At 36.4% G+C, this 14,256-nt stretch overlaps 1 protein-coding gene across 1 annotated transcript in view; it reads left to right on the top strand.

Moving 5' to 3' along the window:
- The window catches only part of LOC123556007 (xenotropic and polytropic retrovirus receptor 1 homolog), a 56,262-nt gene that overhangs the window by 28,490 nt on the left and 13,516 nt on the right, over positions 1–14,256 (top strand). The window contains exons 9-14 of the mRNA XM_053524280.1: positions 643–822; positions 1,181–1,328; positions 3,527–3,721; positions 5,383–5,558; positions 5,794–5,927; positions 9,108–9,293. Of these exons, the coding sequence (XP_053380255.1) occupies positions 643–822; positions 1,181–1,328; positions 3,527–3,721; positions 5,383–5,558; positions 5,794–5,927; positions 9,108–9,293 (1,019 nt within the window). The remainder of the gene's footprint in view (positions 1–642; positions 823–1,180; positions 1,329–3,526; positions 3,722–5,382; positions 5,559–5,793; positions 5,928–9,107; positions 9,294–14,256) is intronic.

Here is a 14,256-nt window from a genome sequence, read left to right as displayed (position 1 = left end):
GCCAAAATCACAATAAATTGTTTCAGACATATGACAATTTGCATTTACTATATGAGCCATGCCATGAGAAAACCAGCATAGTGGCTTTGCGACCAGCATGGATCCAGACTAGCCTGCGCATCAGCACAGTCTGGTCAGGATCCATGCAGTTCGCTAACAGTTTCTCTAATTACAATAGGCTTTGAAAGCAAACAGCATGGATCCTGACGAGACTGCACGGATGTGCAGTCTGGTCTTGATCCATGCTGGTCTCAAAGCTATTATGTTGGTTTTCTCATGGCGCGACTCAAATAAGTGGAAAAGAATGCCACAGGGAAATGTTTGCAAATTATGCGAATTCTCCTTCAGTCATATTTCCATGTTTTCCAAGACACGTCTTTAGTCAGATTTTGGCAATTCTTGAATATTTACAGGCACAAAAGGTCTGGAAGCAGCAATTCATGAACTATTTCATCCTCGGTTAGCAAACTGATAACACTGTTTTTATCATCAGCATGAATTGAAACTATTCCATGTATTTGTGTAGTGTAAGCATTTAGGATACGACCATTCGTAAATATGCAACATGTTAATGCAAATTTATTTATTGAAATGAACATGTTTATTTTGTACTTTTCACATATAAGCTATGATAATTTTCAGCTGTCGACAGGACTGGCAGTGATATGGTGTGTCAGCACACTGTTATTTTTGTTCAGTGGAGTTTTTGGCGTATCAGCTTACATATTTCCTCTGGCGCTGGCTGGCTTCCTTTTCCTATTTCTTATTAATCCAATCAAAATTTTCCATCATAGTTCAAGGATGTGGCTCCTCCGAATATTGGTGAGTTTTAGCTACTTTTGTTTCTAAATATAGAACATGTTTTTCTAAATATAATAACAAAAGATGTAATCTAGTTTTTTGCAGCCCTTAAGGTGACCAAATCTAAAATACGAGATTTTCAAAGAACAGTAATAAAATACTACCATAAATACCCATGTATAATGCGCAGACAAGATTCGAGCTTATTTTTACTGTAGTAAAGATTAGAATCCAAATGTTTGTTTCAGGGGGCCAGTTGTTGGTAAATGTTAGTTAATATATTATAGATGGGTACTATGGTATAGTTCAGATCACAAATTTACTTTTACATTTTCCCATTAAAAGTTTAAGGAGAGAATGTGATCTATTTATTTTTCAGTTCCGAATATTCACTGCACCATTCCATCATGTAGGGTTCGCTGATTTCTGGCTTGCTGACCAGTTAAACAGTTTGGCTACAGTTCTTCTTGACTTTGAATTCATGGCATGTTTTTATGCGTTTGAAGTTGACTGGATAGGACCTGATCGTAAGACATTTTCCATGAAGAAATTTCATATTTGAATAGTCTTGATTATATGTTTCATTATGTTTTATTTGTGACTAGCAGAAAGTTTTTACATTTAGAAATATCTGTCATTAATTTTTAGCTCACCAGAGCACAAAGTGCTCAGGGTGAGCTATTGTGATCGCTCACCGTCCGGCGTCCGTCCGTCCGTCCGTCGTCCGTCGTCCGTCCGTCCGTCCACACTTTCCTTTAAACAACATCTCCTCCTAAACCAACAGGCCAATTTTGATGAAACTTCACAGGGATGTTCCTTGGATGGTCTTCTCTAAAAATTGTTCAAAGAATTGAATTCCATGCAGAACTCTGGTTGCCATGGCAACCGAAAGGAAAAACTTTAAAAATCTTCTTCTCAAAAACCAGAAGCCCTAGAGCTTAGATATTTGGTGTGAAGCATTGCCTAGTGGACCTCTACCAAGTTTGTTCAAATCATGACCCCGGGGTCAAAATTGACCCCGCCCCAGGGGTCACTTGATTTTACATAGAAAAATCTTAAAAAATCTTCTTCTCAAAAACCAGAAGCCCTAGACCTTAGATATTTGACATGTAGCATTGCCTAATGGACCTCTACTAAAGTTGTTCAAATCATGACCCCGGGGTCAAAATTGACCCCGCCCCAGGGGTCACTTGATTTTACGTAGGAAAATCTTCAAAAAATTTCTAAAAATAAAGCAGAAGGCCTAGGTCTTAGATATTTCACATGTAGCATTGCCTAGTGGACCTCTACAAAATTTGTTCAGATCAGACCCCCGGGGTCAAAATTGACTCCGCCCCAGGGGTCACTTGATTTTACATAGGAAAACCTTAAAAAATCTTCTTCTCAAAAAGCAGAAGCCCAAGAGCTTAGATATTTGACATGTAGCATTGCCTAGTGGACCTCTACTAAAGTTGTTCAAATCATGACCCCCGGGGTCAAAATTGACCCCGCCCTAGGGGTCGCTTGATTTTACATATGAAAATCTTCAAAAATTTTCTTAAAATAAACCAGAAGGCCTAGAGCTTAGATATTTCACATGTAGCATTGCCTAGTGGACCTCTACAACATTTATTCAAATCATGACCCCAGGGTCAAAATTGACCCCGCCCCAGGGGTCACTTGATTTTACATAGGAAAATCTTCAAAAAATTTCTAAAAATAAACCAAAAGGCCTAGGTCTTAGATATTTGACATGTAGCATTGCCTAGTGGACCTCTACAAAATTTCTTCAAATCATGACCCCCAGGGTCAAATTGGCCCGCCCCATGGGGTTACTTGATTGTACATAGAAAAATCTTCAATATTTTCTAAAAATAAACCAGAAGGCCTAGAGCTTAGATATTCGACATGTAGCATTGCCTAGTGGACCTCTACAAAATTTGTTCAAATCTTGACCCCCCAGGGTCAAATTGACCCAGCCCCAGGGTTTACTTTATTGTACATTGGGAAATCTTCATAAATTTGCTTAAAATAAACCAGAAGGCCTAGATCTTAGATATTCGATGTGTAATATTGCCTAGTCGACTTCTACAAACTTTATTCAAATCATGACCCCCGGGGTAAAATTGGCCCCGCCCCAGGGGTTACTTGATTGTACATTGGAAAATTTTCCAAAAAATTTCTAAAAATCATCAGTTTGACATTTGAAACATATTACTCTGGTGAGCGATCCAGGGTCATCATGACCCTCTTGTTTTTTAAAAAGGCAAGGTAATGGATACTTATTAACTTTTAGTAATTCACACTTACTTTACCCTCTGACAATTTCACCTGCCAGTTGTTAGTATGTCCACAGCTATGCTAACCCTTCAAGTAAGTAAATTACATTAAATGGTTTAAATACAGGCTAATACACCATAAACAACATATGAAATATTACTTGTACTTCTCTGTCTTGTAATATTTTGAAATGTTTTTGGCCTGAAGGTCTATGAAAAATCAGGTGTAGGTTTTATGTACTGTCTTGGTGCTTAAAGGTGCATTTTAGGTACCCTTTTCTGGGCGCCCAAATAGTAAATGTCAAGCAGAATTTTTAATGTGTAGTTTGTAAAATGCACACACACAAATGTAAGCTATTGTTGTGTCAGATTTGTGTTACTATTTGTTCGGAATTAATTAATTTTATATCATTATCAAAAAGAACATATGCTATACTTATGATGTAATACTGTATATTTCTTTTTAGAACCACAAGTTTGTACAAAGCATGTGTATGGAATTCGGACAGTTGTCAGTATTTTACCAGCATGGTTCAGATTCGCCCAGTGCTTGCGGCGTTACCGAGACACGAAACTAGTGTTTCCTCATGTGATAAATGCAGGAAAATATTCCACAACGTTCTTAACAGCTTTTTTCTCTACCATGTATCACCTCCAGAAAGGTTTGTGTAACATTTCCTAACATCGACCGCGATAGCATATTTGATATTTTCTGGAAAGTTAATTTTAAAGATACATTATGCATGAATTCTAATACGCTTTTCTCTGTTAAAACACACCTATGCTAGAATGACGTTGCGTTAATGTGCAATGACGTCAAAATTTTTGTTGCAACCAAGAAAGAGCACTACAGTACTATATTATATCTACTGTTTTAGATTAAGGGCATATTAGAATCGAAATAATTTATAGCAAAACCGTGTTTTTTAACACTATTTATACACTCTGGCATTTATACGTCGTAAAAATAATTTCACTTGGGATGCGCCCTCGTGAAATTATTACGCCCGACGTATTACCGCCCATCGTGCATAAATAGTGATAAAATACTCTTTTGCTATAAATTATTTCTTAATTTCATCATTAAAAAATGTGAATAATTCTACAAGACTAGGTTAACATTATTTTGAGTATATTGTTCAGATGTCAGAATCAACAGTGAAATTTTTTTCTGACAGTTATGTGATAGACAGTTTATTCCAAATATTTGTTACTGTTGTTATCAATCAGCACATCTCTACCTGTGAAATAATAAAATTAAGAAATAATATATCTCATCGGTGATTTGTCGCTGAATAAATCACTGTTTGGAGTTCAGATGCGAAGGAATTATATCACGAGGGCGCAGCCCGAGTGATATAATGCTACGCATCTGAACGACAAACAGTGATTTATTCAAGAGCAAATCACTTAATGAGATATATTATTTCGATTCTAACACGTTATCAAGGACTTTAAAGTACACCTTTGTCGCATGCATTGAATATTTGCCCGTTTTCAGTCGGGTTCTTTTCCAGCGCGCCGCTACACCGCTTGACACTATGACGTAATAATTGTAACGTCAGAACAGTGAATTGTTGTTTAATAATTCACTGTTTCCAGCCTTCTTTGTTTAATAGGAAAATGAATCGGTTCGTGTTAGAATCATTTACTTTTTAGCTGGCACCAATTTTTGTGGTTTTAGCCAAAACAGCAATTTGTTGCGGCACAAATTATGGATTTGGCCAAAATTGCTTTTTTGTTTTCATCATAAAGTTATTGATTTGGTCAATTTCATAGGGTTGTAAATTCATAGATTTCTAACATTAAAATAAATGGAAGTTTTATTTCTTCATTGAGATTAAATTTCATTGATGGGCAAAAACGGAAAAATCTATGAAAAGTTGTCACCCACAAATAGTAGGGATGTTACAGTATATTGAAAGGGTTTATGACAAAACATTGATACAGCATTTCAACTACCCAGCCTTTCATCTACATTTAAGCGACACTACTGAACATTGACACAACCAAGAAGAAAAAAGATGAACAAATACTGACAATGTGTTTTTTGCAAAAGTTACTGAGAGTGTAAGGGAAGTAACTCTGATATATAATAGTCTCTTAATATAAGTTATTTACCACATGTGGAATTTTATATTAAATGCAGCACCCCTTAATTTGTCACAGCATTTTGACCAACTGTCTTTTGGTATGTAGTTGGGTCAATGTTCTGTTGTGTTGATGTTCTTTCGTGTCGATATTCAGTCTGGTCATTGAATATTGTGTTTAAGTTTCATCTATCAATATTTTGCTGTGCATTTTATTGACTTATTCGTTTCAGAACTGTATGGAGACCAGCACAGACAGTCACATGCATTTTTCTATCTCTGGATTGTGTCTGCTGTATTCAGCTCTTGTTATACACTGACTTGGGATCTAAAGATGGATTGGGGCCTTTTAGATTCCAGCGCTGGTGAAAATAGATTCCTCCGAGAGGAAATTGTTTATGCTTATAAGGTAACTATCATTTTTAAAAGGAACTCAAATTTTTACAGTATTTACACAGACCTTGAAAAGTCCTTGAACTTGATGTTCTTCCTTGAAAAACCCTTTAAAATGATTAAAACTATATAAAAAAAAACTTGATAAAGTACTTGAATTTTGAAAACTTGCTAGTTGGATGCCCCTCCTGTCCAAGCAGATGTTAGGCCTTGGTTAAATTTTGGTTCAACTTTTTTTTTTTTACTTTCAGGCTTATTACTATTTTGCGATTGTTGAAGATTTTATTCTACGATTTATATGGTCCCTGACGGTATCAATAGGTGAAGGTTTGTTGGTGCATAGTGAAATACTGCGTACACTGCTGGTTTCTTTGGAAATATTCAGGTATGCTTGATAAGAAAATGTTTTCTTGCATGCCAGACAGAATTTTCCCGTGTTTTAGCTGATGCTAGAAAAACTTGTCCTACACCCAGGGGTGTAAGATTACTTACGTGCTGCAATTTATGAACGAAAGCGTAAATTCATTTGCTACTATGAGAAAGAAGTGCACATAAGAAAAGCATCGTTTTACTTCATTTCTTATATTGATTAAAGAATATGGCATGCAAGAAAAAGAGTCTATCACTAGTTGAAGGATCGGATCAAAATATCTGCCTCAGGGGTAACTGATTTGCTGTAACTCGGCAGAGCCTTGTAACTGCCTAAACAGTTACCCAGTAACCCTAGATCCAGAGTTTTTAGTTCCAACCTCCAACTAGTGAAAGGTTCTTATATTTCTTTTGCTACTACTATTCTGCTTACAGTAGTTATCCATGCCAGGCCATTCTCTAACAACTGTTGTTGCAACAATAGTCAACCTCTGTAAACCACAGAAATGTATATATATCTAACTTTGAGAAAAGCTAATGAACAAAATCTATAGGTATTTAATGACTTTGCCTATCGAAAATATTTAGTTCGTATGTTTAAATAGGAAACGAAATAATGTCAGACATTTTTATACATTTTCTGTTTGATAATCTAGAAGCATTCTGCTTTTTAGCTCACCTGTCACAAAGTGACAAGGTGAGCTTCTTTTGTGATCAAGCACAGCGTCCGTCGTCCGTCGTCCGTCCATCCGTGCGTAAACTTTTGCTTGTGACCACTCTAGAGGTCACATTTTTCATGGGATCTTTATGAAAATTGGTCAGAATGTTCCCCTTGATGATATCTAGGTCAAGTTCGAAACTGGGTCACATACGGTCAAAAACTAGGTCAGTAGGTCTAAAAATAGAAAAACCTTGTGACCTCTCTAGAGGCCATATATTACACAAGATCTTCATGAAAATTGGTCAGAATGTTCACCTTGATGATATCTAGGTCAAGTTCGAAAGTGGGTCACGTGCCTTCAAAAACTAGGTCAGTAGGTCAAATACTAGAAAAAACTTGTGACCTCTCTAGAGGCCATATTTTTCATGGGATCTGTATGAAAGTTGGTCTGAATGTTCATCTTGATGATATCTAGATCAAGTTCGAAACTGGGTCACGTGCCTTCAAAAACTAGGTCAGTAGGTCAAATAATAGAAAAACCTTGTGACCTCTCTAGAGGCCATATTTTTCATGGGATCTGTATGCAAGTTGGTCTGAATGTACATCTTGATGATATCTAGGTCAAGTTCGAAACAGGGTCATGTGCGGTCAAAAACTAGGTCAGTAGGTCTGAAAATAGAAAAACCTTGTGACCTCTCTAGAGGCCATACTTGTGAATGGATCTCCATAAAAATTGGTCAGAATGTTCATCTTCATGATATCTAGTTCAAGTTCGAAAGTGGGTCACGTGCCCTCAAAAAGTAGGTCAGTAGGTCAAATAATGAAAAAAAGTTGTGACCTATCTAGAGGCCATAATTTTCATGGGATCTGTATGAAAGTTGGTCTGAATGTTTATCTTGATGATATATAGGTCAAGTTTGAAACTGGGTCAACTGCGATCAAAAGCTAGGTCAGTAGGTCTTAAAATAGAAAAACCTTGTGGCCTCTCTAGAGGCCATACCCTTGAATGGATCTTCATGAAAATTGGTCAGAATGTTCACCTTGATGATATCTAGGTCAGGTTTGAAACTGGGTCACGTGCCGTAAAAAACTAGGTCAGTAGGTCAAATAATAAAAAAACCTTGTGACCTCTCTAGAGGCCATACTTTTCATGGGATCTGTATGAAAGTTGGTCTGAATGTTCATCTTGGTGATATCTAGGTCTGGTTTGAAACTGGGTCAACTGCAGTCAAAAACTAGGTCAGTTGGTCTAAAATTAGAAAAATCTTTTGACCTCTCTAGAGGCCATATTTTTCAATGGATCTTCATGAAAATTGATCTGAATGTTCACCTTGATGATATCTAGGTCAAGTTTCGAAACTGGGTCATGTGCGGTGAAAAAGTAGGCCAGTAGGTAGAAAAATAGAAAAACCTTGTGACCTCTCTAGAGGCCATATTTTTCATGAGATCTTCATGAAAATTAGTGAGAATGTTCACCTTGATGATATCTAGGTAAAGTTTAAAATAGGGTCATGTACCTTCGAAAACTAGGTCAATAGGTCAAATAATAGAAAAACCTTGTGACCTCTCTAGAGACCTTATTTTTCAATAGATCTTCACGAAAGTTGGTCAGAATTTAACTTGATAATATATAGGTCAAGTTCAAAACTGGGTCACATGAGCTCAAAAACTAGGTCACTATGTCAGATAATAGAAAAAACGACGTCATACTCAAAACTGGGTCATATGGGAACAGGTGAGCGATTCAGGACCATCATGGTCCTCTTGTTATAATATTTTGATAGACAGTAAATAATCTTTGTTTAAATGTCATTTGTTTGAAGTACAGTTCATTTGTTTGTTACCATATTTATAACCACCACTGATAACCTATATTGGCAACTCCTCCATAAGGCTGTTACTAACGTTAGTGGGAGGATAGTGCAAAATACAGAAGGACATTTCAATTCCAGAAGCTTCATTGGTTCTTTAGACTGCCAGGTCTAAAGCACCCATATACGGTACCCGATGTCCCAATGTTATTATTTTAACATTGAGGATTTGGGGGCGGGGGTTGGACTCATGACCCTGGTCTCTTAGTCAGACTGTGTTACCACTGGAACACTTTGCACGCTTTATGAGGTACAGTACTTAAGTATGTACAGTTGAAACTACCTTATCAATCACCTGTATTAACCTTCAGCCTGCTGCAGGCAATTGATTCTGCTTTCTGCTTTTGCAACCAGTGCAGACCAAGATCAGCCTGCACGTTCTGGTCTGCACTGTTAGCTATTCAGTCAGTAAATATTCAGTGAACACTCCTTCAAATAATAAGTGGTACTGTCCAAATTGAATAATGGAACTGTCCATTTTAGTAATTTAGCAGGGTAAAGGTTAGGCATCTGTTTGCCTTTAGCAGCCAGTCAGGTAACTTCCCATTTGACTTTTTGATCTATTTTCAACTTTATTTTAAACAGCTACCTGCCTTAAGTGACGAGAATTTGTTGCTGCCTTAACTTAATACAGGTTTGACTGTGGCATTTTGAATACTTTCAGGCGTTTTGTATGGAACTTTTTCCGCTTGGAGAATGAGCATTTGAACAACTGTGGTCAGTTCCGAGCTGTTCGAGATATATCTATAGCTCCGATAGACTCGAGCGATCTCTCTCAGCTTATCGAGATGATGGATGAAGACGATGGAGCGTATACCCACAGATCTGAGAAACGTAGACTTATCGGAAAGTAGGTGCTCTGCGGGCAGCTTCTGTAGAACTGGTTCTTTGCTAACAAATTAACAGTTGTGTGTGGTGTGCTTGCAGTTTCGTTCAGCACGGGTTTTCTGTAGTGAATTAACAGTTTTGTGGTGTTTTACTTTGATTTTGCTAGCTGAAGTGACATTGCACCTTTATTTTAATTATAATACCCACAGCAAAGGAGTTTTAATGGGGTGGGGCTGTATTGGAATCACTTTGTTCCATCCATCTGTCTTGATACATCTTTGACTCCACTGAAGGTAATTAGTTATAACTAGACACTGTAATGTATTTAAAGAAAGGAAATATTAAACGCGAGGACTTTTATACTCAATTTCTCACATTTTTGTACCCCTGCTTAGAGTTGCTCTTGTCCGTCCATCTGTCTGTACATCTGTCTGAATTTGTATCATGCATATCTCAAAGTGTATTTGACCTAAAGTCATCAAACCACATAGAGTTGTTATTCAGCATGTGCAGTTGTTGCCTAGTGTTTCAATTGGGATTTCACACAGCCAGACCAAAGTTATGGCCTTTGACATAGTCAAAAATATGCATGCAGTGGCAGGGATTGGGGGCACCAGTCTTCTGTGGTCATACATTTAGTTTAACTACTCTAAACTTAGTCTTAAACTTGAATAAATCCTCTGAAAGAGATTTACTGAAACTACATAATTATAAATTAATGATCGATGGCTATAAGAAAAGGTATACATAGCACAACCACAATTATATAGAACAATGGTAGAATTATCTCCCTTTTTGTGTTGAACTTTTCACATTTAAGACACTAACTTGCCTCCACTGAAAGGAATTAAATGTTTTTCATATAAAATCCTTCTTTTAGGCAAATATGAAACATTATATTTTATGCAGCCATATGAAACAACCCTTTGCTGGGGGTATGCCTCACATTCAGTGATAGCTCTAGTTTGGTTTTTCTATGTATTATTTCATACTGTGAAATCATTAATATTCGTGGGGAACTGGTGTTTTGGAATTCATTGATGAGGGAATCCGTGAAATTAGATCCTAATGAATATGTAAAATTGCCATTTATTTTATGTTTCAAATTTGAAATCATAAATTCAGAATCAAACGAAATACAAAATGTAGCCATTTTTGGCCAAAACCTAGAAATTTAGTTACCATGAAAAATCAATGATTTTACAGTATTCATATACAGTGTAAACGATTTAACGCTGATTAACAGCCATTGAGCAACAAACTAAATTGATAGTTTTTCTTAAGATGTTGCATTATATATTTGTTTTCGACTTTTATTTATTTTTAATCAGAAGTTAAGCTGAATATAACTTCTATCACAAAATTGACTTCTTTGTTTTGATTTTAATGTACATGCTTAGGAAATGAATTTAAATTTTGATTTCTTAAACACTTTTTTGCAACGTTTAAGTTGTAGCAGTGTTCAAAACCAAATATAGCTTTCCTTACATCACGAGATGGGATGTCATTTTAGAAGTGTTAGATTTGATTCTATAATCAAAATGATTAGGAACTAAGATAGCACATAATTTATCTACCCAGTTTTTATGCACATTTCCACAGCCCCCACCCCCCATCCTTTTGATGAAGTGAGGGTATATTGTGTTGCCTGTGTCTGCCAGTTGGCACATCTATCAGATGATAGGCAACTTGTTCTCTGATGCATGACTAGAGACAGTTTTTGTCCAAGGGCAAGGTCACGGTGACCTTGAGACGGTAAAGTGCCTGCAGTGAATACTGGGAGAAGGATTGAGCCTGCAGTGGTCAGTCTTCATAGGATGATTATCTGTTGTCAGTAGATGAACCCTTATTTTTGGGGGATTCAGTAGTTCAAAGATCAAGGTCACAGTGACCTCAAGACAGAGAAAGTTTCCACTCAATAACTGAAGACTGCTTTCGCTAGGATTGTTAAACGGATGATTTTCTATAGTCAGTAGTTAACTTGGGGTCTGTTAGTTAACAGTAAAGGTCACAGTGACCTGAGACTAAGTAATCTCTTGTCAAAATCTAGAGATTTGGGGTTTCGTAGGTCAAAGGTCAATGTCACTGTGACCTTGAGACTAAAATGCTTTCTTATCAGAGGCTGGTGAATGCTCGAGCCTACAGCCATCAAACTGCATGGCACGATTAGTTGATGATCTCTGCTGATTGGGTTCAAGAGGTCAGAGGTTAATATCACAGTGACCTTGAGACTAAAAGTAAGATCTATATTTAGAGAAGCTTGGGTCAACAGACTCATAACATGATTTTCTCTGGTCATCAGATTAACCTACATTCTGTTGTTTTTTTAATGAATGGTAAATATACTTCAGACTGAAAGATGGACATCAAGTTACTACAATGGGTTATCATAGGGAGCATTTCGTGAGTTGTTTTTAAATGAAGTTTGCCCGAAAACTACAATCTTGTGTCCCTTAAGGATGTACGAGCGTTTTTTTCAGGATATCCGCCATTTTGAAAAATGTTTGTTCGAATATTGCTTTCTAACAAAAGTTTTGCCAAAAATTAATGCTAAATAATTAAAATATACCTAATAATGTACCATTTAACCAAATATATTATGCTTTTTGCAAAAAAAAATTTTTCACCCTTATTTTTGACTGGCATTTGCCTAAAATTGACGTAAGATTTACAATGGGGTAGGGGTAGGTAATTTTAAATATCTATTAAAGTAGATCAGATTTGGTTTTGATATTTTTCTGACTGATACATATAATGTTAAGCTATAAATAAAATAAAAGTTTTCAAGATAGCACTTCCTAGTATCTAGAAAATTTAAATTAAAACAAAAAGAACAAAAAATAACAAAATCCACCATTTTTAGCTCACCTGAGCACAAAGTACTCGAGGTGAGCTTTTGTGATCACCCTGTGTCCGTCGTCCGTCAGCAGCGGCGGCGTCAACAATTTGACTGTTAACTCTCTAGAGGTCACAATTTTGGCCCAATCTTAATGAAACTTGGTCAGAATGTTACCCTCAATAAAATCTTGGACGAGTTCGATATTGGGTCATCTGGGGTCAAAAACTAGGTCACCAGGTCAAATCAAAGGAAAAGCTTGTTAACACTCTAGAGGTCACAATTTTGGCCCAATCTTAATGGAACTTGGTCAGAATGTTACCCTCAATAAAATCTTGGACGAGTTCGATATTGGGTCATCTGGGGTCAAAAACTAGGTCCCCAGGTAAAATCAAAGGAAAAGCTTGTTAACATTCTAGAGGTCACAATTTTGGCCCAATCTTTATGAAACTTGGTCAGAATGTTACCCTCAATAAAATCTTGGACGAGTTCAATATTGGGTCATCTTGGGTCAAATACTAGGTCACCAGGACAAATCAAAGGAAAGGTTTGTTAACACTCTAGAGGTCACAATTTGGGCCCAATCTTAATAAAACTTGGTCAGAATGTTACCGTCAATAAAGTCTTGGACGAGTTTGATATTGGGTCATCCGGGGTCAAAAACTAGGTCACCAGGTCAAATCAAAGGAAAAACTTGTTAACACTGTAGAGGCCACATTTATGACTGTATCTTCATGAAACTTGGTCAGAATGTTAATCTTGATTATCTATAGGTCAAGTTCAAATCTGGGTCAGATGGGGTCAAAAACTAGGTCACTAGGTCATTTCAAAGGAAAAGCTTGTTAACACTCTAGAGGCCACATTTATGACTGTATCTTCATGAAACTTAGTCAGAATGTTAATCTTGATGATCTTTAGATCAAGTTCGAATCTTGGTCATGTGGGGTCAAAAACTAGGTCACAGGGTCAAATCAAAGGAAAAGCTAGTTTACACTGTAGAGGCCACATTTATGGCCGTATCATAATGAAACTTGGTCAGAACGTTAAGCTTGATTATCTATAGGTCAAGTTCAAATCTGGGTCAGATGGGGTCAAAAACTAGGTCACTAGGTCATTTCAAAGGAAAAGCTTGTTAACACTGTAGAGGCCACATTTATGACTGTATCTTCATGAAACTTAGTCAGAATGTTAATCGTGGTAATCTTTAGGTCAAGTTAGAATCTTGGTCATGTGGGATCAAAAACTAGGTCACAGGGTCAAATCAAAGGAATAGCTATTTAACACTTTAGAGGCCACATTTATGACCATATCTTAATGAAACTTGGTCAGAATGTTAATTTTGATGATCTTTAGGTCAATAGGTCAGGTGAGCGATACAGGGCCTTCATGGCCCTCTTGTTTAACAGTTTTTTCTTAATAAATCTCTTAGATGCACAGTGACCCCCAACTTTTTTTCTTTCCATTTTGAAGCATTTTTGTGTGTCATTAATGCTGCAAAATATTTTGAAAATCTTAACGTCAGATTTTTTTTGTAGATCTAAATACGTTTTTTTCCATTGAAAATAAAGTGGGTGGGGTAATTATGTCAACGTAAAATTTAGAGATTTGTTAGTGACAGATATGCTTATATAATACTGACATCACCATATATTCATATTAACCTGTAAGACCTGAAATCCCTGTAAGATTAAGTAGGATATTATATGTTTTATAAAGTACCAACATTTTTTCAATTTTACAAAATTTCAGAAATGCGTAAACAGTGGGTGAAGAAAATACCCTATAAAATTAAAACGAGTTCGGTGACCTATGTTTTTTCTGCTCTTGTTTGTCTTAGAAACTAATGTCTTCAAGCTCACAGGGTACGAAAAAATTCTTAACGTTAGAAAACATTCGCTCGTACATCTTTAATAACTGATTTATTCTTTAGCACTGTTATAACTTTAAGCAAATTCAAAGTTTTAGTCAGCTGGCTTTTGATTGCAGTTTAATGTATTTTAGTTAATGTGTTCAGCTTTTATTAAAAAGCCTAATACTCAGCAAGACACGCTATTTTCTTTATAGGAGTAGATTATACTTTGGAAATGTAGATCTACTTGATTGATTTTGTCTAAATTTTCATACATTTTATTTGAATGCGCGTCAGTTT

This window comes from Mercenaria mercenaria, chromosome 15 (assembly GCF_021730395.1).
Source record: "Mercenaria mercenaria strain notata chromosome 15, MADL_Memer_1, whole genome shotgun sequence".
Lineage (NCBI taxonomy): Eukaryota > Metazoa > Mollusca > Bivalvia > Venerida > Veneridae > Mercenaria > Mercenaria mercenaria.
The sequence above is the reverse complement of the archived record's forward strand: the minus strand, read 5'-3'. Positions and strand labels throughout refer to the sequence as shown.